At 38.3% G+C, this 27,441-nt stretch overlaps 1 protein-coding gene across 3 annotated transcripts in view; it reads right to left on the reverse strand.

Annotated features, from left to right (window-relative positions):
* PIP4K2A (phosphatidylinositol-5-phosphate 4-kinase type 2 alpha) overlaps positions 1 to 27,441 on the reverse strand; it is a 106,900-nt gene that overhangs the window by 72,284 nt on the left and 7,175 nt on the right. Inside the window, exon 1 of one of the 3 annotated variants that reach the window (XM_064635383.1) lies at positions 14,662 to 14,767. The exons of the other annotated variants lie outside the window; for them this stretch is intronic. Within the exon in view, the coding sequence (XP_064491453.1) occupies positions 14,662 to 14,664 (3 nt within the window). The 5' untranslated portion in view covers positions 14,665 to 14,767. Of the gene's footprint in view, positions 1 to 14,661; positions 14,768 to 27,441 lie in introns of those variants that run through there. 3 annotated transcript variants of the gene reach the window in all.

Raw genomic sequence — 27,441 nt, forward strand, 5'->3', positions numbered from 1 at the left:
GAGAGAGAGAGGGATGGGATGATACATGGCATGATGGCAAGCAGTGAATTAAGCAGGATATTATTCTATTGTACAGTATTTCCTCCTGAGCAGTCCACAGCACGACCCCAAAAGAGTCCTTCTGTCCATGTCAAGGTTTCCCATTCATTCATTCATGCCAAATTATCAACTGGATCTAAGCAACTGTGTCTTGCCTCAGACTCAGGGGGACTTTTTCAGGAGACCAATGGGACGTGACTGTGACAGTCTAAATTGTTGGACTACAATTGTAAATAAGCAAATGACACAGCACATGCCATATAATTTTCTGAAGCTCCAGAAATTTGATGAGATCTAGCTATAGCTTTCAAAGACTGAATTAATAAAACTAATTTTTCTCAAATTATCCTGTATTGCTATGCTAGCAGTAGGTTCTAGTATTTGATTACTGTGGAATATCTTCAGTTAACCAAGAAATGCAATGATGCTTTTCCTCAATATTAAAAAAAACAAACACAAAACCCAAGACAAACCACCAACAAAAACAAATGTTTGCAGCAAATCCCTCCATAACTTGCTTAAACAGGGGTATTTAGCACTGTATATGGAGTCAATAGTTTATTAAATTTTTTACTTTACCTCTTGAAATAATTTCTACTTATTTGAAAGACGTAAAATAAAAATCTTTATGAACCACCACATTTATTGGTTGATATTAACTCATGAAGTAACTGCCTCTGTACTACCTACATACACCCATAATACATGATTAGTACTAGAAAAATCACATATTGTTAAAGTTATGTCTCACTGTCTGTTTAAAGGCAGCATTAACACCAGTGTGAAACTGCACAGTCTTGAGTAATAGGCTACCTGTATTTCCCTGAAAAATACCATGAAATCAGGGATTCTTATGAGAAATCCTGTATTTAATTATAGCACTAATCTTTCTGAAAGCTTAAAAATTAGTTTAAAAGTACCCACCCCCAACCTGAAAACATAAAATGCATTAAAAGCCCCTCAGCTGGCTCAGATCTTATAAATCAATCCAAATCAATCCTCAACAAGATATGGAAACACAAGGCAAGTTTTTCAAGGTTCCTGCAGCAGCAAGTGGGAAGCAAGCTGCAAAGCTGGGAACATACATGCAAGTACCTTATCAGACCTGAAATTTTACTTAGGTCTAGACAGAAGCAATAGGAGCTCACACAGGTATCTATTTAATAGGCCCCACCCACACAGCAGTGAAACCCTGCCCACTTAGAGGCCTCACCTGGGCTACAAAACCCACTCCAGCAGCTATAAAGACTGCACTTTTAGGAAGCACAGACACACTACTAGCAGTAGCACCAGAGTAGTCCAAGTACTACTGTCAGTCAGAATACCGTCAGTGTTCGTCAGGGTATTAGAAATCTCTAACCAAGTGAGGAGAAGTCTTTGAGCTGGATGCTATCTTCCACTGATGGCTTAATCTCAAAGCAAAAAGAATGAGGACAAAAATAGAAGGGTTGAGCCTGCCTTCAACTATTGTTATTTCATTATTTTAGTACATTTAAAAAAAACCCCAATAATACTCCCTCCAACTCAAGAATTTGAAACTACACAACAGTTTTGTACTCATGATAAATATTTTCACTGCAAACAGAGGCAAGAACCTTGGAGCAGACTTTTCTAACAAGTCATTTTATTCTCAATTCAGTCGTGTTTTGTCTTTTCAATAGGAGTTTCTCATGTACACAAATTGCATTAAATTTCTTGGAGATCAGTGACAAAGCTAGCATGAATTCGAGACCAGTATTTTTTCACCAGAATTGATAGAGAAGATAACATTTGTGCAAACCTACTGGAACATATTGGCACACGCTCTGCCAACTCCTGACTTTCACACATCCCTACTGTGCATTTTGAGAACTACAGGGTGCTGCAGCAAAACATGTACTATGACTGAATTAAAGGTTTAAGGACTTCTTCTTAAAAGGAACAAGTGCCAAGCTTTACTAATTATCCCAAAGATTTTAAAGTAATGAAGATATATCTAAAAATATGAATAGTAAAATCACCCCACAAAATATTCTCCCTGTGTCCTTGACTACAGATTAGGACTAGAGGAGACATAGTGCAAGACTGTAGAATTTGACTATATTTCACTCAATATACACTTTCAAACTTTCAGGTGCCTTATAAATAAGAAACTGAAGATCTAGAAAAACTGTATTTTACAGATTTTAATAGATTCATATGGAAGTGCAGTTTATGAAATTTGGAGCAGGCAATATAACAAAATACTACAGACTTGTTTTCTGTCCTCTCTTACTGAGTAACTGTTGATGAGGAAACTAGGCATATTAAATGTAAGAAGCTGACTGTTCATTACATGAATAATTTCTTCCACATGGAGGAAATCCCTTTATTCATTCCTGAAGCACCATCACTACTGTGGTTTGGTATCCTAGGCTTTTCAGAGCTCACCCCTGTCCCATCTCTGGCTGAGTTACCAGTGAGCACAACATCACACAGCAGCAGTTACTGTGCCTATGGGCTACCAGTCTGACTGATCTTTTGTTATTCTAGAGGAGAAAGCACCATTTCCCAAACCTCTAAGCTGACTACAAATAAGATTGCTGTTCCTCCTACAGTATTGATGACAAGGAAAATGCAGTGGCTTGTGCAGCTCCTTCGAGGCTGCTGGATAAGGGCAGTTTTGGGAGACTAACTCCCACACCACCAAGCACTACAAGCTGCTGGGAGTGTTTTGGAACAATCAGGACCACTGCCACCTGCCTTGTCACTCTCTTGCAGCTAGTCCTGCTACAGCAAGGAAGTGAATCCTGACAAGGACAATGACAATATTCAGAAATTACCTGAGAGATGCAGTGACTTTTTTTAAAGCATCAGAGATGAGCGTAGGCTAACAGAAGCACACTATGCTGCTCTGATCACATACTGCACGATGCCAGAATGAAAAGGAGCATTTTTCTTCCCCTCTGCACAATCCTGAGCTGTAGAGATCACACAATACCACAAGAATCCCTGTTCTGTTTCATGCCAACTATCATCAGCTGACAGCACGGTAGAAATCAAAGGATCCATTTAATTGCTAACCACTTGTTGTCAGATCAGCTGTAGATGCTGCTCTGACAAGGATGCACGTAATTTAAAAGAGCACACCACCACAATGGGAATGACTTGATATTTCTTAGGAAGATAACAGTGCTTGTGTAAGATTTTTTCATTGATACTACTGAATTTGTTATTTTCAGTACTCCTTCAATCCATAAAAACAGATTTTGTATTTGTATTTTGTTTGTTCTGGTGCTTGATCAAACCATCACATTTTTCAAACACTTCTATGGAAAAAATGCAGAAGATTACCATTTTAAGGAGCCTTGCCTGTTCTTCTTTTAAAGTCTACAGCTCACTAGCAGCTTATAGCAGTATCAACATGCTCCAGCATTCCACATTTTGTCTTTGGAGGCTCCACTTACTCTGTGCAACTAGATGACTGAAAAACTTTTTTACTGGTTATTGTATCATATAAAGAAACCAACTTTTACAGACTGTGATACAAATGTATGGAAGAGTAGCAATGGGCAACAAGAAACCCAGAAGCTTGAAGCTCCTGAGGTCTACCTGCAATGAATTAAGACACCATGTTATCTCAAATGTATCAGAGAATATAAAGAAGGATTAATACAAAGGATTAATCAGATGAAGGTACAAGTATTCAGCTCTCAAGCAATGGAGCACCTCCTACTCCTGCTACAACACAAACTACAACTAATGAGTGAGGTCTTTCTTGGGAAAGAAAATTCAGTCCTAAAACATCTACTGCTGGTAATGGTAACAATATCCTTTGTCATTTACATAATTTTTCTCAACATGCATTATTTTCTGGCAGAAAATCTTCAGACAAACAAATTAACATACTCATTTTTCCCCCTCAACTTCACACAAAAAATATTATTATAATAAAGCTTCATAAGGAAGGAGAAAGCAGGGCAGATAACATCATTACTGAGATATACAACTTGGTTAACAAACATTTTTAACCTCCAAAGAAACAGTAAAAATGGGAATTGAGTGCTGTTTCTAGCACCAAGAGAGCTATGTAGAAAATTTTTCTCAGGTGTTCACTGCTAAGCAATCTTTATCTCAGAGATGCTTATAAAACGACCAAAAAAACCCCCTTATTGTTCACCTAATTCACACAACCAGGTATCAGAACAATTACTAGCATTCTTTTTATTCTTTATTATTATTGTAAGAGATGGTTAGGATAGAGAGCATAAATTCAAGCCATTACTAGGATTGCAAACTGACCTGCTCACTGGGGTATATCATATGAGTAAAGACTATTTGATTAAGGAAAGTCTGAAATCCCACGCACGGTCACAGCTGCACCAATTCCTGCTGCAGGAACCTGTGTTATTTGCTATTCACTTCAGAAACACACAGTCCTAAAGGACAGCATTCATTCTCTGAGCAAGCAGTAACTGATGTTCTATTCCATTTCCACGAGCTATTTAGCTCTGAATTTCATATTCCCTATGTTTTTAAGTTTTCACAGAAACTTGTAAACAAAGCGCTGCATTCTAAAAAACAAGTAACTTATTGAGTAAAGGTTATGCTACAACTGGCTCACTATTGTTTCCTCTGGGGCCTCAATATTTAGGGTTTAGAATGAGAGTTCAATGGAAATTATTGTCAGTTTGAATTCTTTCATGAAATCTTCAATTGCCTACTCACACAAAGACGTTTTTTCATTGTCGCAGGATCTGTACTAGCCATTCCCATCTCGGGAGGAACACGGTGTCATTAACTGTCACACACAGTGCTCTGAGGCTACATAAACACCACCAGGCTGGTCTGGTTTCTGCTCTTTCTCCATCACTACAGAGGTAACTATAGGATCTAGACTAATTTACATGTTAAAATATTTAAGTGTTGGTCTGTAAGCTAGATTTCTTCTAATTTACCTGTCACAGAAGAGTGTTTTTCTAAATAGTCATCATTTACAAAAAGCATTTAAAAAGAGAGCCATGATAAAGTTGTTACAGCTGTTATTTATGATCCATTTAAAAGTCCTGCAGTATTATTTTAATTGAAATTGTAAGAAAAATGTGAAGATCAAATTCCTTTTAATACCTCAAAAGCATGCACTATGAACAGTCAGTAACAAAATAAGATTGAAATGCTTTAAAGGCAACCATACAGAACACTAATCCTCCAGTCCAAAATGGAAAATTGCAGTGTAAAGTGATTATAATCCTAAATAGAACCACAGTACAGTCTGACCCTTCTCTACTTACAGGAAACAACCCCATCCCCCATTCCAAACCTTGAGTCAGATGCTATCATAACAACTACCCTGCATGGGCAAGAATTTTACAGTAAAACTCAGCTAAGAAAATAAAACAGACTATGACACTGATGTTAAGATGTAAAATTTCTATTCAGAAACACCTGGTCTATGAGCACTGACAAAACAACTTAGAACTTCTGTTTTTTAGGATCTAATGCATGTGGATTAAAATGCACAGCTGATGGGAACTGAATATATTAAACCCCACCACCACAAACCAGTTTGTACCCGTTACTTCCCCTAGATTTAAGTGGCTAAACTCTGGCTTGTGCAGCAGCACATAGACCTGATCTGCAGTAGTTAGCAGAAGTCCTGCTCTACCTGCAGACCAAACACCTATACTGAATAACCATTGCAAAAGTGTGAATTCTCTTTCAACAGAGGCAGCAAGTCTTGAGTCTGGTGCAGGTTGTTTGATAAACCAGCTCTGCTGTCTTTCAGATTTTTTAATAAAATACTTTATTAATATGAGGAAATGAAAAACAAAACTTTCACAGTGTTGTACAGAACAATGTCTGATGGTTTTGTTAAGAGAATTTTGGATTACTTTTTTTCCTCTCATTTGTCAGTCACGGTGATGACAAACAAATAAGAATTAGCTATGTTCATCAACCATGAATAATAACCATATTTACATACTTACATAGTAATAGGAGTATTTTTGGTTCTGCAGAAGTATTAAATACTGTTAAGTCCTTGCTTTTTAGCAAGAAAAAAAAAAAGGTTATTTTCTAGAATGAGGTGCAGCTTCCCTTTCTCCCTGTCCTTATATTTGGCCATATATGGCCTACATACGCTTAAAGGATTAAGTTTCTAAGATATCTTCAAGCTTTTCTGTGGTCTAGTTTTCCTACAGAAAGGAGACACAAAACACAACACATCTTGGTTTTTCTCCTTTTGCCTCTGCATCTAAATCCTCGATAGTATATATGCACTATCTCAAGCTGAAAACCATATTTGTGATATCACACCTAAACACTTGTAATCTTGAAGCCTGTTCAGTAATAAAGCAGCAGGAGGGTCAGAGGAAGAGCATATTTCAGAACAGAAGACTACTGTTGTATAAAACAGAATGGGTACAACCTGAAGGGATGCATCAACGATGTCAAAAATCCCTTGATTTATATAAAACATATTAATCTTAATGCTTGAGCTCTATCATTTTCATTTACCATTGACTAAATATACTTTCCACTGCATTCATTTTATTTGTGTTTTGCTGTGTAATAGGGTACATGCAAGCACACATGTAAACTTGTAGAACACAATGAAACCAAAGATTTCCCTGACTTTTCAGTATATTAGAAAATAACGGTTGACCGTTGTTACCAAAAAGCAGCTTTTTAATTCAGAATTTGTATAGCTTACTGAAAAACAGTTTAAAAATGGAAACTGGCTAAAGATAACTCCTCAAACAGTCCTGACTAATGGTTTTAGCAAAGCTACATTTTTAAGTTATCTGTGCTTTGCTACCGAACGTGGTTACTTTTAATCGCTATCTTTCAAGATTTTGGAGATAGCATATTTCACTCTCTCATACCTCAGTTTTATTCACATGTGGAATAAGAAAGGAATACTCTTGTAATTTTAAATTACTGAGCTAAATAAGCTTAAATTAAAAAAACAAACAAACAAACAAAACCCAGCCTCTGAACACCTACAAATAGGCCTCTGCCAGGCAAAGCTAATTTTAACAGTCTAAAGGCTGAATCAAGATATTTGCTGCAAATGAGCTTTTATTTCCAGTTTAATATTCTGATCTTTAAAATCTGAGAAAATAATACCCTTACAATACTTAAAATTTCAACTACTGTAGCTACTGACACTAACACTTTCAACTTTAGAAAAAGACTGTGACAGTGTTGCCTATTAAGTCAATTAAACACTAAAAAAACCACACAAAAACCATTTTAAACTGGGTTTTCAACCATATTGTGTAAGAGATGACTGGTTGCTTGAGTAACTTATTAGCATAAAGGCATTAGGTGATGCCTTCATTGGCATCTCCTTTTAAAGAGATGTTTGTCTTCTCCAAAAATCATTGCCTTTGAAACCCTAGGCAAAAATCTCTATTTTTGCTATTTTTATCCTTAACCACACATTTCACTTCCTGAAGTACTAGGACAAATTCCTGTGCCTAGGTGGGGAGATGTGATGAGCACCAGATTTAAAGAGGCTGGATAGAGCACCTACCTTCCCAAGGCTGGTGGCAGCCATGGGGGGAACATGAAGCAGGGATGTACCTTCACATCTCTGCTTCAGATAAAGCAAACACATCCAAGCCACATTTTGCTTTTGCAGTCCAAACTCTGGGTCCAGACAAAGCTGCTAATAGTCCGTTTGGCAGCAGAGTCAGATCTGGGACGACAGGGGAGTACCAGAAATAATTTTTACATTGAGTTAGGAGAAAAATCAAGTCCCTTGTGTTCCAAAGCCATCAGCAAATGGACAGAGTGAGAATCAGAACTCCATTAGGATCAGTTAGTCTTATTGATTTAACTGGAAACTAGATAAAGCCTTAGATATCTGATTCTATAACAATGCTTTCTACTGTGCTTCAGTCAAACCACGGCTTATTCCATAGGGAAGCCATAGTACACTTTCTCATAAGAATCACTATTTTTCTGTCATTTCAGTTCTTACTGTATTTATGTCTAGTAATGGTCAATACATGTTAAATGGGAGTATAAATTCATTAGAGAAAATAAGCCCTCTTGATGTTCTTAGCACACTCTTCATTTTCCTATTTGAAAATGAAGTTGAGATTATTTACACGTTCAAGAAGATTTTGTTAATATTAAAAGCTCAGACTTTACTGTTACACATTAAAGCTGATGGCAACTGTTGTTAGAAAGACCCGGGCAGTGTTGGCAATCAAGTGAATACAGACCTGCCAAAACAAACCCATAGCAAGTCCTGGACAAACCAACAACCACTGCTTGCTGCCGTTTATTTTCCTGTTGTTTTACTGTAAGCACTTACTCCTACCATCTGTTTTGTACAATCTTCTCTTGATAGGTATCTAAAATGGTATAGCTGCAAGAGGATAAAAGGGTTAGTGCCTTGAAAAAGCAAGATAAAGCCTTCTCCCCCCCCCAAGAAAACAAAATTGTTTCTACTATTCCAAAGATATAAAGAAAAAAACCACAATAGCTACGTACACTACACATAAAATCCTTATTTGATCCAATAACATAGAAAAATCTGTTACTATTGAGTTTTCGGGTGCAGTAACACTGGTGTGAATTTAGTTCCAGTTTCTATGACCACTGTTGGCATCTGTTTTTATGTAAGACCAAAGTTAAAAGGTCCAGTCCACACGCTTGCAGAAAGAAGCCCATATATAAAACCCACAAAAGTTTGAAGCTAAAAACAATCTCTGAATGAGTTTTCATTTTTTCCCCAGGTCTTACTTTCATGTACATGGGAACTGGCAATGGTTGCCCTGTTAATATTAAATTTAAAGGGAGGAACAATTTTCTTCCAGGTTTTAAATAAACGCTTATTTAAAAACTGGTCCGTTTATTTTCAAACAGCCTCTTTTGTCTTTTGCAACTCAGTCTCTCCACTAGGAAAAAGCCTGTACTTCCAGCCACACTTGCCTCATGCATTCAATAATTAGCTGGATACAGCAGGATTAATTCTGACCCCCAAAACAAGTAGGTACTACTGCTTACTGCTTTGTAGTTTCAGAGAAAAGGATGGATGGAAGAGGAAAAGTGTCACATCACATCCCACTTCCCCACCCCCCTTCATGTGAAATCACTCGGATTACTTCAAATCACCGTTTAGAAATACATTTGTTGGGAACAGTTGTTTTTTTGTAAGTGGGGGGAGGAAGAAATGAAGGGCAGGAGAAAGGCAGCAATGGGTGGTTTGTTGTTGGTCTCCGTTAAATTCAGCAGCCAAAGCAATCTGAGCTGCTGGTGCAGCCAGAAGTAGGATGGAAGAGGTGAGACCTTGTGATGTATTTTCTCACAGCATATGGTTCAAGTCCCTACACTATGAACACTGGTACCTAGACATTTCATACATGCATTTAATGCACTCTCCAAAAACTGAAAGCAGCCATCTGAACACTTCATCCATCTGGAAAACTGGACGGGCACACTCTGTTGAAGTCAGTGGCATGGAGGGCAGATCCCACTCTTGGAGAGGAGAGGCTCTTCTTAGATCAGCATCTCAGCTCACCTGCCTTTTACATCTGCCTTTATGCATTTTAAGAAAGTTTCAAGGCATTACAGAGCTCTTACATTTTCTTTTATTTTTGATGCTTCGTAGTTTGATTTTCCCTCTAGACAAGGCAGATGTATTCTTAATTTTGGGGGGGGGGGGAGGCACTGACAGCTGTTACTGCTGTATTTAGGCTGCAAAATATTAAGGGGAAATACTAATTCAACTCTCAAGTGAAAGTATTTGTAGAGCTAAAATCAGGCTGGGGAATCAGACTTGCAATATCTTCTCCCATGCCCTTTAGCCACCATCCGGTGAGTGTATTCTACCCAATCCAGTACTGTTAAATAAAATTAAGCTTGTGTTCCTTCTAGAGAAGTCATCAGATAAGACTATATAAACAAGTTACTCCCTTTCACCTTTTTTCAATTATGATAAATAAATCTACATTAAAATGTTTTTTCTTCTAAGCAGCAGAATTAAGTCCAACACAGGAGTTAACAGAGTTTTCAAGAATGATAGTTAATGATTGGACCAACTTTGCAAAGATAGGATTCCCTAACCAGAAAATGTTGGTAACCTTATGGATTTTCAAGAGTTTAGCACCTCCTGAAGGTGTTGCTAAAATTTGAGACCGGATATCTATCCTTAAAGAAGATTCTACTTTCTTGTTCTTTCTCCCTGCATAAATGCAAGAGATAAGTAGAAGCAAATGGAGAATAAAACTAAGTCTTGTATGTGTAGAAGCCTGTACATAAGTGATTATAAACACTTCATGCTACTGGACCTAACAAAATACATCAGCATATTAGTAAACTACTGGAGTCTGAACTGTAGCCCAAGTTCTTTTATATACTTTGAATCCTTAAAGCAATTTACAACAGAGAGCAGAAACACGTTCAGCTAACAACATCACAGCAAACCTGTGTGAGGCAAAGGTGGTGTACAACCATAAATTAACTGCTTTAGAGTATGCATTAAGGGGCAAAAGCAAGGGATGAACCTCTTACAATCCTAAAACACACACTAAATATCCCCAAATCAAACTACAGATTAGAAGTCTAACAATGCAGACAGTATTTTTTCAGGACCACTAAATGTAACAGTTTTGCACATTTCAATAACACGTTGTGATATCACTTCATCAAGGAACAGAACCAATGCTGTCCACATCCATGAAGCCTGATGCTGAGCAGCTCACAGATTCAACTGATGCCTTTGGTGGCCCTGATGTGCCAGGAACAATTCCCTTCATTGACAGGTAGTCAAGGAAGACAGAAGTAAAATTTTCCTTTTGTACATTTAGATGATTCAAGTTGACTAATGAAAAGTAAAAGCATTGTCTCAGTTTCCATTTGTAGACTCATCAGTACAACTTCTGACACGGAATGCCTGCTCACAGAAACAGACCCTAAAAAGCAAAATTACAGGGCAAACCAAAGATGACAGAATATGTTCAGACTATAGTGCCACAGTGTGTAGGCAACTTGCTTGAATTTCAAATGAAACAATAAGAAACATAAAAATAGGGAAAAGTTACCACATAAAGGAAAAAACTTAAGTACATTTTTATTCTCTCTCAGGCACAGCAACTAGAGTGACAGACTGCTGACAGTACATCTGCATATGGTCATATCAATGAGATTTAAGAGGTTTTATATCAAGAAGTATGTCTAACTCTCAGCAATATCAATTACTAGTTTTTCAAGTCATCTTTTCTTGTAAGCTCAGTCTAAGCAATTTAAATTATAGTTTTACAGAGCACATAAGATCTGCTTTATGATAAGAGGGCAAGAGAATCTGATCACAAACTATCCAGAAACTACAAGTCTACCACGAACATAACGAATGCAAGGCATTTAAACTTCATGCTGTCATTTGAAAGCCTTTTTTAAATTAAAATATTCTAAATAATTTAAAAAAACCTTTCACATAAATAAGAGTACACTGAACAGAAAGCCTTTAACTGCACATCACATATTATAGAGAAGTAGGTAAGTAGTCATTAATTGATTTCCTTTAATACTTGGATGTTCTATGTCATAAAGTCACGTTAGTAACTGCTCAAATCCTGTTAAAGCCTAAGTAAAAGCATCAAAGCAGTTTTACTAGTTTTGTTAGATACTGTAAAAAGACCACATAGTTTTCACCTCTGACCTCTCATTGTAGTGCCTTTATTTCACTTCATCATTACATTTTTTTCATTAAAATTCAAACAGAACAAGTGGCAGCTTCTGACTTTGATAAAAGGTCACTTCTCATAATTTTGTACTTTATTCATCTCCTAAAAGCTGTAGGAAAAAATTAAAATTACATCTCATTCTTATATATCTCAACACACAAAGTGAATGATATTACTCCATGCAAGACCAGATTTTAGTCACATTTTCAAAAACCAGAATGAGATGAAACTACAAGAGCAGCACAAATACATATATGCCAAAGGAAGCCAGTGGTCCATGGAAGCAGGCACCACCACTCTTGGATGACAAAGCACGCCAGGTGAAGTTTTGCAACTGTAAAATCCCTGTGTTTGGAAGAAATCTTTAATGAAGTAATCTTCAATTTTAGCTGAGGTGGTATGTTGAGGACAAGAGCAAGATTTACTTTTCACAATAAAATCTTCAGCAGAGCTTTCCCTCCATCTGTCCCCTTTAGAAGGGTCATCACTTCAACAGTTCAGATGGAAAACTGAAAGCACCAAGACTAGATGGTAAAGCAAAGAATAAACACAGGTCTTGATTATCAGTTACCTCCCTCGGAGCGATCAATCTTTTGTACAGTGTCTAACATAAAACCGAAGTCTCACAGCTTAAACTGATGAAGAAAACATTAAGCTTTATCAGAGTAGCACCCTCTATGTGAACTTGCACAAGTAACTACAAATCAAAACATTTCTCAATCAGTACTATTTTTATTTAGATTATTTGATTAACAAATATGAAACACATAACCCAACTTTACCTAATTAGCTCGGAAAGCCTTTAAGGCAAGCAAAAGAAAAACATTAAAAACAAAAGTAGCATTATGTTTGGATTGGTTTCAAATTCACTACAGCAAAATCATTAGAATTCAATTAAGCTTCTACTGTGCTGTAATTGTTTAAAAACTAACACAGACAATATGCATTAATTTTGAACTGGAGTAGCAGCAATAACTTGTCATTGACAAAGTAGATGTCTGTCACCTTGACAGTTTAAAATGCAACATAGCCAGCAAGTCTACAGTACATCACAATGATTTGTGATCAAAGATGAAATAAATATTGTTAGCTTAATCTTCTAAAGCCTTAAATTTGCTGCATGAAGAACTACTGGGTGGTTTTGAACTCGGCTTCTGCATCTGTCATGGAAAAAGGCAGAAATCACTTCCTACCCAGTCCTCAGTTTATTCATGGCATTTGAGACTTGTCTCCTTCAAGCATCTTTTTTCCCCATCTTGACAATTTCTGACACTTAATCAACTATCTACATCAAAGTTGTTCCATATCTTAGATCATCTCTCTTGCTCTCAACTGAGCTTTAAGCTCTACTATACCTTTTAGCTGGAGAGGACCATACAAAGCATTCAAAATGTGAATGAAAGCTGGATTTACACAGTAGCACAGCAACCTTTTCTAGTTTACTCGATTCCTCTTCTAGTAATTGACAATTGCTTGTTTGACTCCTATTGAATGATGACACAATACTAAGACCTTGCTCCTGCATGGTTATGGCCAGTTTAGCATCCACCACTTTATGCAAACTGGGGCTGCTCTCCTCAGGTAGCCACCCTGACAAATAACAACACTGGAAATTCAATCACATGAGTTCTTCTGTGGCTCTTTGCAGCTGTACCCCACTGTTACTATCCCAAATAATTTAACATCAGCAGTAAGCTTTCTCCCCCACTGGTCACCAGGGTTTTTCCAGGTAATTTAGCAACATGTTAGATTCCCAGAGTTTGTCCTGCTTAGAAGTGAATTTTTCTACTGATACAGACAAGCATTTACTTCTACCCTATGTTCTTTATAATTTAAGAAACTATTTATTGACACAAAAGCCTTGCCATCTTATGCTATGGCTTACTAACTTCCTTTAAAGGTAGTGAGGGACCCTCTCAAAATTCACTTGGAAATTAGATAAACCTGAATCAATCTTAGAAACATGGTTATTGACCCTTGAAAGTCTTCACAAGCTTGCAAGACAGGTTTTCTTACAAAAGTCACACTGACTTTTCCCAGGCCAAGACCATAAGAAGTAGTGGATAGCTGCATAAATAACACTACTAACTGGACTGTTTCCAGCACTTGCAAGTGCTACAATCTCCCTTACCTAAATTCTGGCATCATACCTGCCATTCTCTATACTCCTGGCACCACAGTAGAGTTATACAAGAATGTACATGCCATCGGCAATTCTGCTACTTTGAGTTTTTTAGAACCAGAGTGAATACTACCCTGTCCTCGTACTTTGCTACTGATCACATTATCAGCTACATCCACAAACTCTTCTCCTGCCTCTACTGTATTAGACCCACCAGCTAAGGAGTCCCCCACAAAGAAAAGTTCAGAAACTGAAACACTTCGGTTTCCTCCCTAATGAACAAAGACAATTTAATTTCCCTGCAGAAGTTGTATCTATTGTATGTGCTCCATTTACATCCTTATCATCAGCAATTCCTGTAGGCAGTGTGAAACTATTTTGATCTGTAGGAAGAAAGCATTATCAGTTTTGATGAATTTTGTTAACCACAAACTTTTCACTGTTTGTACATTTAGACTACTAGACTCATGATTTTAACACATTTGAACATTTCTTCTGCTTTTTTTTTCGTTTGCTTTGAAGGCAGTTGTTTTGCTTCCAGTTGTCTCCTTCATACTACCCAGGTTCTTCTGCTCTCTTGTAATTCTGCTAGATGGCACACACTGGTACTCTGTTTCACAATTGATCTCCATCTCCTTCACTATGCTCTAGGTCACCTTGAGAGACTTAGTCTTAAGACCTGTTTGGTTACTTCCTTTTTAAGCAGCTTTTTTTTTCCCCTCCTATTTCTATAGCATCTTTTGAACAAGATACACTTTAAAATATGTGTTTGATGATACAAAAAAAGACTAGAATGGCTTAAATCTTCCTTTAAACAACACAAAATAGTCTGTTCTCACCTACCATTTCTTTGAGCCATGCTGTGTGGTGATAAGTGTGTAGCTAGTCCACACCACAGTATGTGTTACACGAGCAGACACTTCCATTGACTCAAGTTTGGTTTCACTACCCTAAAAAAAAAGAAAAGCAGGGGCAGGAACAACAACACAAAAAAATCCAACGACACAAACATGGATTTGATAAAATTATGGCTCTCCTAAATCTCTGCCAGATTGTTTTTTGTTTTGTTTAAACTACATAAGAGTGGTAGCTGAACTTTATTTGTTCCCCAACTCATTCCCTCATTTCACAATATCAGCACTGGAATAAATCCAGTTTCCACATAAGTAATTCATATGTAACTATAACATTACATTCAAATTATAAAACAAAACTTGTGCTGCACAACAACAGTTAAAGTCTACAAGAACTACAAATTGTTCATTTTCCCACCCACAGACTGCAGACTGTGCATCACTTCTTATACAAAAGAGATATGAATAGCTATAATTTACATCACAACATAAAATTTGCATTAGTTATAGAATCAGTTTTCTCAGTTTCTAGAATAATGGTGCTCAGAATGAGGCTAATGCATTACAAAACAGGTGGCCTTGAAGTTCAAGAGTGTAAAGGCAGGACCTTGATCTACCCACAAGACACAATGGAGGTTCAGAAATATTAAAAATAAATTGATTTTTTATTTCTGTAGTCTTTCCCCAAAACCTCAGTGTTTAACACAAGATTTTAGTACTTGGCATATTTAACATCCAACTGACATTCACACTTGACTTCCAAATGTTCAATATTCCTTCAGAGTAGAAGTGGAATACACCAAAACAGGTGCATCTTAACGCTCACCACACCATTGTAACTAACAAGTCACTTAACTTTACATTTTTCAGTGAAGGGCAGAACACAGCTCTCTAGTTTCACCTCCCTTACTTTAGTCTTAGTCTCAAAATAATTTAATTTTTCTAGATCCTCTGCACAATAATCATTCCCATTTTTTTTAAGAGTCAAGGTACTGTTCTGCACACAAGAGCCTCTGCTCACTTTAGAGTCTTGGTTCATCTCTTCAGTCTTGCTTAAAGATACAATGCTGTAAATATTGCTGGAGTATCATCAGAAACTCTGAGAAGTTTAGCAGGAACTTTGAAGACTTGCTACACAAACAGACTGGTGTCTATTCATTTCCAACAATTTGCAAGCTAACCAGCACAAGAAACAGAAGTAAGACTGGAGAGAGAAATGCAGCAACGCATCAAATCCATCTTTTTTTTATTAAATAAAAAATAATTATTTAAAATTCATAGACTTCAATAACATACTGTATGTAATCGTGCCCTACAACACTGCAAATATTGCAGAATTTAACAAAACTAGAGGTATGAAAAGGCATTTCAAAAACACAAACCTATCTATATGACATCACTGCAGTTACATCACTGTATTGTAAAATGACACATTAATAATTGAGAACAAAACCTAACTAAACAAGAACCCAAAGAGTTTCTCAAATTGTTCAGATGGGTGACTTCTATTTCTCTTACAGATACAGCCTCATTTGAAGGTTTCTCATCAGCAATTCTTTAAAAGAAGTTTACTGAGGCACAGCCCTTCATTTTTGTAGACACTTATGCAGTTATGTTCTTGCATTAACTGTCTATGATATTTTCCATGAAAAGTATTACCTCAGATTTTATTGCTGAATTCAATTAGATTGACTCCTTGACCCGACAAACTCGTAATGCAAAAAAAAAAACAAAAAAAAAAAGGAAAAAAATCCTAATGTACTTCTATGTAGAGAGCTGAAATAATCCAATATATGGCCACCTACTCCCTACAACCATACCAGCACTCACATAAATGCTACAGTAATCTACTTTCCCCTTCTCCCATTGTGGTATCAATGTAAAAAGCATTTGCAACCTTTTAACAAGAGTGCTCTAGCAAAACTAGACTTACCTTTGACATTAGCCTAACAATTCTTATATATTTATTCTTTGGAGCCTGAAGTTTAGGAAATTCCACATTTCTTCCAAATTAAATTAAAAGAATAACCTCATCCTGCCACCTTGCTTTAATACATTCCTCCCTTCACTGATAAATTTGAAGTATAAGGAATCACCCTATCATTCCACTTCCTCACAACAATTTCAGCTGTAGTAAAGTGGATGAGCAATCGATCCAGTGGGCTTGCATCCAAAGTACCAGCCTGAAGTCTTGTCAAGGGCCCCATCGACCACACCACAGTTCAGCTATACTAGATTTTATTTTTTGTAACCAGTTAATTATGTCAACAATAGAACAGACTTCACATAACTAATGCTGCAGTGTTTCTTTGGAAGCTGCAAGGCTGCCAGCACAAATATTTCAAAGTTTTTACAACAGCTAGTTTTCATAGGAGAGCCCTAGAAAGTGTAACGCAGTGGCCTGCCGGTGTTTCAGTCTTTAGTGTGCTTAACATATAGGAGAGATCCATGTAGTGAGGATACTGTAAAGCTGCCTTTGAGTATTAAAACAGATTTTTAAATTAAATATTGTTAGAAAAGCATACATTAACACATATAGAAACAAGCAGACCAAGACTCAGTGGCCACAGTTGAATTTAATCAGAATCCACACTCCATTAGCAGCTGGAAGAATTCCAAAAGCCGCCTGTGCCCTTGGCCATCTGCCAAGACCACTGATTGTGTTTTAAGTCCCCTGAAATTACAAGGATTTACTTGAATATGGCATTCTCCACTCTCGGTATAGTATTTACAATTTTATTTTGTTGCATAAATAAAAAGTAGCTGTCTACCTCAGCACCAATACACTTGCGTGTTACAGACATGCACAGTCAGACCTAAACTGCAAATACGCTTGGTACTTTTTGCAAATGAGCCATAGGAAAGTCACTAGTGACACCTAATATGAACGCACTATAACTAGCATCTAAAATTTGCATTACATTTACTGAGATAAAAATGAAAGTTGTCAAGCATTTACTGGCGCTATCTACAAGTATGTTAGAGCCAAGCATCAAAATTATTGTCCAAAAGTTCCATTCAAGTCTACTGTTCATTAGAGTCATGGCATGTACTAATACATTGCTCTTACAATAGCACTGGGCAGAAAATGCTGAAAGGAGGAAGCATTAAAACTAATCACAATAACTAAAAGTCTTTACGATACAACATGAACATGAGATAAGTTAGTTTGGCCACATACCAAGAAATGTGGGGAGTGTAACATCTCCCAAGAACATCTGCAGATGCATGCAGTCACAGTCCTCTCTGGAGACCTTCATGTGATAGTATTTTATCTATGTAAGGTATCAGAGACCATCCAGGTTATGAAAAGAAAGAAACAAAAACCAAGATAGATAGTAATGACTAAAAACTGTTGAAGAAACAATGATAGAAAGGGAAGCAGAAAACACTCCACAAAGCACAGTACTGCTTTGGTAGCAGATCCAGAATACTCTGGAAGTATTTGATGCTCATGTCCTATGTGGAGTCAACTCAGCTCTGACTTCCCCAAGCCCACACCAAGATCTGCCATCATTAAAGAAAAGGAAGAGCTGGAATATTTGCACAAGGTGGGCATATCACAACTCACACAGACTAGAAGCTTCCCTTGAAAGCACATCAGTACCTAAGTACTGCCAGGTATCAGGTTTGATGTATGGAAGCCTAACACCATAAGAAAGTGAAAATACTCATTGTCAGAATAACTCCTTCAAACTCGGGAGGCTACTGTACAATACAGTGCAGCACTACAGTGTTAACTTTGCTCATCCCCTTCTCCAACTGCAGCTCCATGGCAGAGTGAGCCAGCTTGTCAGCCACATCCAGCCTCTGACCCCTCTGGCATTCAACATGCCTTTTGTTGAGCTCAGCTGGTGACCTACCCAGCCAGTAGCCAGGAGCAAGACCAGCTCAGGCTGGTCACCTTTTGCTTCCCAGCCAAGGTGAATTACATGATTTGCCACTTGGCAAGTGGGAATAGTCTTGCCTCTTTTTCTCCTTTCTACCAACCCCTTCAATCAGAAAGTGAATCAATTCAGACTATGAACCCAGCAAAAATGAGAACAAAACAAAAGCCCAAAACATAGACTTTTTGCCAGATTAGTCTCTGGTCTTTTAGCAAGCTGAATTGATTTACTGGATGATCAGACAAACACTAGAGCCAGCATAAAATAAGCAGTAGGAATTTGGCCTCCTTTTACTAAAGCCACAGACACAGCTGAGAAGGGCTTGATCACAGTTATTTATCCCTGTATCTTAAGCCACGGATAGCACTGCTGATCTGCTGCAATTCATACTGATGGGACACAGTCTAATAGAAAGACTGCAAAAGAAAATATAAACAGGTCACTCAGGAGAGAAACCACTTGAATTTGAAGCATGTTTCTTATTGATGTGGCAGAGAGGAGAGACATCAGTCTCCGAACAAAGACAAATTAAAACCGTGTGTTGGACCGGCAGTAGATGCTGAAGGTCTTTTTTAAGAAGTCAGTTAACTACCAGATGTACCATACAAAACACACTGCAGTGCTCCATGGCTACACAAATGTATGTAATTTGAAATAGAGTTTTTGTATTTGTTCCCCTGAAAATATTATACCTGCTTGCTCAAGACAGCTATAGAGTAGCACCGTTGTGAGAGAGCAGTGTACCCAACATGAGTGAAGTGAATGAGACTGAAGAGATGCAAGCCTGACACTGAAGCCAACAGCTTACTCTCATCACAAGGGGACAGACTCACTGACCAGCTACCCCTGCACCCTGCCAGGCAGCTCTGCCTGTCCCTTTCACACTGGTTCGGGTACTTGTCAGATCCCACCAGAAACTAAGTACTTAATTTCCTAAAAATATCTCTTTCCTCCCTAGAAAGATACTTTTCCTGATGAATGGGAAGTTAAACAGCCTGGCCAAAGGTACAATACTGCAAAGAGTGGAAAAAAAAAACAGAAACAAACAAAAAAAAGGGAAATAACAGGACCGAGACCAACAACAACTGCTGCTGGAAGTGAAGTAACATCTAAAAATGAACCACGAGTTATCCCTTCCAAGACTCCTACTAGAAGCATAGAGTCAGATTCCCTAATGACATGTAGATGCAAGCAAGCTAATATAGCATTACCTATCCAGCAAATTGTTATTCAGAGTAAGCATAAATTGTCCCTCAGGGGAAGGATTCACTAAGACACAACCCTAGACTGGAAAAGGACACAGCCACAGAGGTTTGATACACATTCAAAAATAGAAGTGAAGAGACTCCAGGCATGGAAAAAAGGATATAATTTCTTTTCTGTAAAGAAGACTTTTCATAGTCTCACATAATGCCAGGAAGGAGCCTCATCAGAGAGCTAACTGAAAGAAGTAGAATAATTTTCCCATTTCTTGACAAAGACACAGGGGAATAGTTTGCTCAGGTTTCCTTATCACTTACGGCAAAACCCACAACACTAAAGACTGAATACTAAGATGGATAAGTCACCATGGATATGGACTACCTGTATTCCATAGTGATTTTTACAAAATCCCACAGAGATCACACCTTCATTTCCTTTACATTTTAGTTCCCTAGCATTTGCTGCAAATACATCTAAAAACATTTCCCCTAAGAGCCTGATATTTAAACTGGCAATATCAGAGTCATCAGATTTTACTGGATCTTTTCATGACATAGAAAGCATAATATCGATTAAGTGTTAAGAGACGTGGTGTCTGTTCCTAGAGGACAAGCTCAAGAATAAAGTGGCTTATTAGGACAAGGCTGCTGGTAAAACCTAAAGGAGCAGAAACTCAAAGCAGCAGCCAATGAAGAGATTTCACTTTTTCTTCTACTGCTCCTCCCCTCAAGGATGACCATTAACACTTTCCAAGTTTCAAAATCACTACCCTCCATGCAGGGAAACCAACACAGTCCAGAAAAGGATCTGGCTCACAGCTGGCACAGACCAGGACAGCCTTACCTCTGCAGCATGGTATCACACAGCACAAGTACCAGTGTGCTCTCTTGCCTGCTGTTCACAGCAGTGCTCAAAAAGGCCACAAGAAGTCATTTTGCTCATTATTTTAAAGAGCAACTCACATCCCACTACTGTCCTTTCTGCCCCTCCCTGCTTGCTTCCAGACAGAGCTAGTTTTCAGCAGGATGAGCAGCTGACCTGGCTGACCAGATATACACACACATTGCTGGCAGCCAGGCTCAGCCAGGGGAAGGACAGGTTTTAGGCAGGCCCACACTCGTGATGAAGCCATGCCTTTATTTAACAACAACTTGGCCAGAAATCAGAAAAATATAACTGTCTAAAAGTACGTAAACCCCCAAACAAAATTCCCCTCTGTCCTGTGAAACACTCTTCCCCTTCCAGATGGAGTGATGAAGGTGCAATGTCACCTTTACATCTCTGGAAATCTTAAGGAGTGAAGCTGTTACACTGCAGCATTACTGGTGTTGGGATAGTTATTTCATGCTTCCTGACCTTAAGTACACCTTGGAAGGGAAAAAAAAAAAGAAAAAAGAGGTAATAAATAATTTAAATAGTTCATTAGTAAATCGCCATGGAAAAATTAACAGGATCGTACGTCCTAGGTTTCATACTGTTGGAGCTAAGTGACAAGGAAAGTGTCACTTGTATAAAAGATATTTATATTCACACAGGAAATATTTTATATTTCCAGTAGTCATGCAACAATTTTGCAGTTATGGTCTGGATAGTTGACTATGATTAACAATGTTGTGGAGTTTCCATGGTGGTTAACTTACCTCAGCTCTTAAGTAATCTTGCATTATTTTTTGTTTCATTCCAATTTTTGGTGGCAATTATCTTTCAAAAACTTTAGACATCCACAGCATAAGCACCTCTCTGTTCAGTCACCTTGTATGCTTTTAAGAGAGGATTTCAGTGTCCTGTGCCAGCAGGACTAGCCTTGGAGCAGAGCTGCAGGCTGGATTTGTTTGACTGCGCTTCGATCACTGTTCCATTTAACACGCCCCTCCAAGGTAGCTGCAAAGCTGTCTGCTCACTGGGGGAGCTGTGAAACAGGTTCCTAGTGCAACAGTGAATACTGCCAACTCCACCAGAAGCCCCAGTCAGATTCTCCAGAGCACTTTCCTCTGTGCATTACTTATGCAAATATATGTAAATGCACAGGATCTCAAGGCTTTAGGAAACACTTCATAAAGTAATAGGTTAATTAGGCAGGAAATCAGCTGTTCTGTCCTGAAATATACAGTAAAATTCAACAATACCAATCTTCTGAGTAGTTAATTTCTAAAAAAAAAAATAAAAATTAAAAAACCTGCAAGCTCCCCTCAGTTATGCAGTGGCAGTGCTGTGACTCACGGCACACTGTTTATTTTATGTTCAAGGAGTCTAAAAGCTGAGCATTTTCACTCCTGGTTTGTCTGGCCCCTTTTGTTCACCCTACCTGAAGTTCTAAGACATTAGACACATCTAATGTCACATGAAAACTTAAATAAAACTAACTGCAATTAGTTTTGTCAGACACATGCATGTTTTTCAAAGAGTGGTTAAGAAGTCTAGCACAAATTGTAGAGAGATTGCTGTATGGCATATCTACATCAACAACTATGCTGTAACAAGGTTTAGCATTCCTGGACTAAATAAATTTCAACAACTGAGAGATCACTTCCATAAACTAAGCACCCTATATGGTTACAGCCTGCAGAATTACACTTAAAGTATTTGACATATCAAGCACATGAGGAAAGGGAAAAATGTGACTACCCAGACAACTACTACTAGCCCATATTGCAATCTGATATGGAAAAGCAGGGTGCATGAGAAGCATGGAGCAAAGCTGCAGATATACTCCACAGCACCCAGAAAGCTGAGTATCTGCATCCCTCAGCAGAGCTGCCTGGTAGAGGAGGTTACACGGAAACTTCTGGCAAAAACTTACAGGGCTCAATTCTTTAGTCCATCAAAATAGGGGAAAATGGCACAAAACATAGCTAGTATGAACCTGACAAACCAATTCTGAGCTCAAACTTGTCAGCTAGGGGAGCAATAGTAAGTAGTAGAGAAAATGTAGCTCAAGGATCATGCTTTACTATCTTGGTTCTGTTGCTTCTTCCACCTACTTGAAGCCATATTATTAAACTTCATCATCCAAATGATCCATAACAGCTTGCACCACTACTTGAGTCCATTTTCAGTAGCAGATGAAGAAAACAGGGGAAGCCTTTGCAGTAAAAATACTTGTCTTCATGAGCAGCTATATAAGGTCATCTTGAGAACTCCACACAACCAAATCTCTGTCCTTCCTTTAATGAATGCCCTAAGGTTTTTTTGGTTTTTTTTTAAAATACAGTGCTTCCCATGTAAGAGATGAGTGTGTCCCAAGTTAACACTTTTCAAAGCCTTTGACCACAGTTTGAAATGTTCACAGAGCATTTCAAACTCTCTTTTTTTTTTTTTTTGAGGAACAAACTATATATATTTCAAGAGTCTATCAGGAGACATAGATTAGTCGGGTTCCTTTCAGTTTTGCTTATCAAAAGGCCACTACTGGTCAGAGTCCACGTGCGAATGAAGAACAAGCAATCCTGAAATCTCAGTTATGTGTTTATACGTGACACAGATCTCCTGGATGATGTCTTTTGTTCAAAAGGGGTCCCATGGCACTACAAAGAAAAGCAAGTAGGTTACTTCAGGTGTTACTTTCCATCACCTGAGTACATGGATGTCTATGCCCTTGTGTCGAGGTTTCAGCTGACACCTCGGCCAACTCAACCACACAAAGTAATACATGTTTAAATGTGATGGTTTAAATCAATTTCTTGTAAGAAATTGATTTTCTTACAAAGAAACAAAGGATCCCTTAAGCTGTGAATGTGGTTTTGAAGTGAATTTTAGCCTTGCTATTGAGATAATCACATGCACAGAGCAACAGCTACTTCAGTGACTAAATTACAGTCTCCCAGCCAGCCAGATTTCTATATCCCTCATCTGCCTGTTTTTAATTTCTGAACTTTTCAGCATTGTGCTACCAGAAGAATAGTATGGTATCTTGTGACAAAGTCTAACAAGAGGAATATTTTCACGACTCTAATAACTCTTAAGACACATGGACAAACAAGCATTTTTACACACCAAAAAACACAAGCATAGCTTAGCAATTTCAGCAATACAAAGACAGCCTCCAAATTACCAGTCATCACATACATATTACTGTAAAACAGTTAGAAACATGGCTTTTCAAGGAGTCTCTACATTTTAAAGGGCATTTATAATGGCATGAACAAGACCTCAGATTAGTTAGCAAGAACAAGCCTGTTGTAAGAGTCATCATCCTTTATACCCCAATGAATCTTCATCTTTCAGGTGACCAATACATCATGCAGGAAGAACCACTACTTTCAGGCTCTTCCAGTAACTTCTTATGTATTCAGCCTGTAATTGTGAAGCAAGTCATGTTCAGCCAGGAACCTTAGGAAGTCACTCACAGGAAAATGAAAAACTTGACCTAAATATGAAAGTCTGAGAGATTTCCTCAACAAGACAGGAATATTAAAAATATCCTATCAAATAACACCTTCCAAGGAGAAACTTGCAATAAACCTTCCCTGAAAGATTCAGACAAAAATAATGTCTGAAGAGTGATTAGCTTGAAAGGTGAACTAAAAACACCAATACCAACCACAGAAAATTGCTGCACAATGCGAAAAAAATCCCCAAAAGGTGGAAGATGTTGTGGAGAAGGAAAAGAAATCCATCCTACTCCCACCAAGAAAAAGGCATAGTGCACTACCAAGATTCAAGATGCTCAATATTTCAATACTGTTTTGCTTTGATGTACTGCAACAGACCAAATGGAGGAGGGACAAGGAGTGCAGGGTTTTGTGAGCCCAGAGACATCTGAACCCTATTAACATCCCTGAGCCAACATAGCCCAAAGGACATTGCTCACTCAAATGAAATAACCAGCCACAACTGCCTGCAGCTGTAGGTAGGAAAGAGAAAGCAGCATTGTTGAATCAGCTGAAGCCCAAAATAACAGCTGGAGAAACTGCTATATCAGGAACAGAATGGGCAAGAGGTTCCAAAAATCAGTGGTTGTAGTGCTTTTCGCCTGCAAGCAGGTACGTGGATTTGTTGTCAAGCACTAAGGTTTTTTTTCTCTAAATTACTTTTACCACTTGTCTTCTGTGAGCCTAGGGAATATCCAGAAAGCTTTTTTTTTCTGGTCCTGTCCACTGTGTAAGCACAGGAGAAGGCTGGTTAACATACACAGACTGCAAAGTGAATCATGAGTCAGACTGGAAACTCACTAATCTGACAGCTCTGCTTAAGACCTAAAAGAATAATTACCAGAAAATTTCTTTTCAGTTCTCCTCTGCTAACAGAGGGGGGAAAACACTGAGGGCAGCAGGGAGACTCCTAGTTTGCATCAACCCCAAGCCACTGCACAGGAGGGTGGTGCTGGGCTGCAGCACCTCACCGAGCATCTGACACTGCATTTCAGTTTGAGTGAATCATTTCCGAGTCCTCTAACTGCAAGTTTGCAGTGACTGAGGAGGAGGTTGGGTATGGGCTTTCCAGTAAAGTTAGCTCATCTGAGACTGCTATCTTTCCCAGAGAGACAACCAGCTCTTTTGAATAGCCAGCTGAGACAGCATGTGTTGATAAGTCCTTCTTCTTCCAGAAGTAAAAATAGATATACGATTCCTCAACTCAACTGCTTTCTCAATTTTTGGTATTTTGCAATTTGGTCTCCTAAAACGAGCTCTAGATTCAGCTCAAAATACAACAAGACAGAAAGACAGAAGTGGGAAGCTCAGAGATTAGCTTTTGTTATGTCAATCTTCTGACCTTTCCTCAGCTCTAGGAAATCATAATGCATGAGATTTGCATGCTGTAAACGGCCAAACAATCACATACTTAAAAGAGTATTTCTCTCTGAGCTCCTCTGCAAAGTTTTGCTCTAATCACCCAGAGCCCAACCCACGATGAGGGTCATACCACACCATAACACCAATAAACACTAACTACAGACATGGCTGAGAGAGAAAACAAGTACACTGAACAAAGAAAAAACACAGACAGCAACATCGTAACATCAGAACCTGCTGTACCAAAAAAGCTTTTGGTACTCACATGATCTTAACAAAGGCCGACAAAACATGGGCAACATGATCAATGCATAACTCAACTCTGCAAAACAGCCTTAAGTACACTTTGCAACAGGGCATGCCATAGATGAAGGACATTATAACAGAACTGGTAGCTTAATAACAGAATTACTGAGGGTTGCCACCACAAGCTAATCAGATATTGCTCAATTTCAAATCAGTATAGTAAAACTATTAATAAGCTGCTTTCTTTAACTGGCCTTAGGCTAACCAAGTTTGGTATTTTCCTTTCCTCCTCCAGCAAAAAACCAAACAAAAGTCAGTAACTGCTACAGCCACATTCTGGATAGCCTGCAAGAGAATATTTAAGGCAAGATTCTCAAGAATTGTTATTATTTAGAAGGTCTTCCAAATGTTGGTATTTACCTCTAAAAGCAACGTCAAAAACTTCAGCCCCTAAGAAGCCATTACAACTTTTTTGAAGACACTGAGTCTCCGGATATGCAAATTACGAAGTTAGATGATTCAGCATGTTCCAAAAACCAAGACTGAAGAGCTGACCAGAAACCAGTGGGTACAATATAGACTGTTCTGTCTCTTTCAAAATACACAACAAATTGAAGAGGTTAAAATAATTGAGAAAGGCCTCCCTGCTGAAAGTGCAGAATCCACAATGAGAGCTCTCTACTCAAGTGAGCTTTTTTACTGTGGACAACAGTTTAACTCAAGGTTACCACACATGAAATTGAGCTGTAGATAGGAGATCACTGGCCAGTCAAAGAGCACACTAGAGCTATATGTGGCCCTCCAACTGTCCTACAGTACTATAAAAACTCGCCTTAAAGTACACATACATCCAACTCTTCCCTCCACGCTCCCCACAGTGTTTGCAGCTCCTCTTAAGCTGGGACTGACACCTGTGAATACAGCCTTTTGTGGTATAAAACCCCTGCTCTATTCACTTTTCTGCATTAGTTTTTCCTTTAGCATATCTCCCCAACTGAACTTGTCACAGGATCACATCAGTACTAGAGAGAATGGAAACAAGTCCAGCAGCCCTAGCTTTAGCAGGCCTCAGTACTATGGAGGCTGTGGTTTGTCTAACCCTATGCTAGCTTAAACTGGTACTTCCTTACAAAGAAGTTACTTCCCCCATCTCTTCTGTTTTTACATCAACTCCACATTCCTTCTGCTGGCCCAGCTCTTTGCATAGCTGGACCATGAACTTCAGTGAATTATGGTCCATCTAAAAAACTCCTCAAAATGTATTATTTTTGCTGGATTATTACTGTGGAGCTGGGTAATTACTGATAAGAAAAACAGATATGGCTCAACTTGTTAACCGGGAAGACTGGAACGGCAGAGTTGATTGATAAAATGCAAACACAGGTATAGCAGAGTTGTGAGACAGCACATGACTAAGACATCAGGAGAGAGATGAGGAAAAAAGAAAGACTAAACCAGTTAACTCAAGCAGCTGCAATGTGGTTCTGTAAGTCGCACCCTCACCAAGGAGCTCCACAGGCTAATAATGGCACATAAGGGAATGTGATTTTTTCAGTTTTGTCCTACAATCTAGAAGAATCATGCACATACTGTGTTAAGAATATTAATGGTTGCCTTGGGAACTTACAATGCACACAAAAGAGCTGGATTAGACTAATTACCTTGTCTCAGTACACAAGGTAGCTGTTCACCAAGCCTGAT

Source organism: Pseudopipra pipra, chromosome 1 (assembly GCF_036250125.1).
Source record: "Pseudopipra pipra isolate bDixPip1 chromosome 1, bDixPip1.hap1, whole genome shotgun sequence".
NCBI lineage: Eukaryota > Metazoa > Chordata > Aves > Passeriformes > Pipridae > Pseudopipra > Pseudopipra pipra.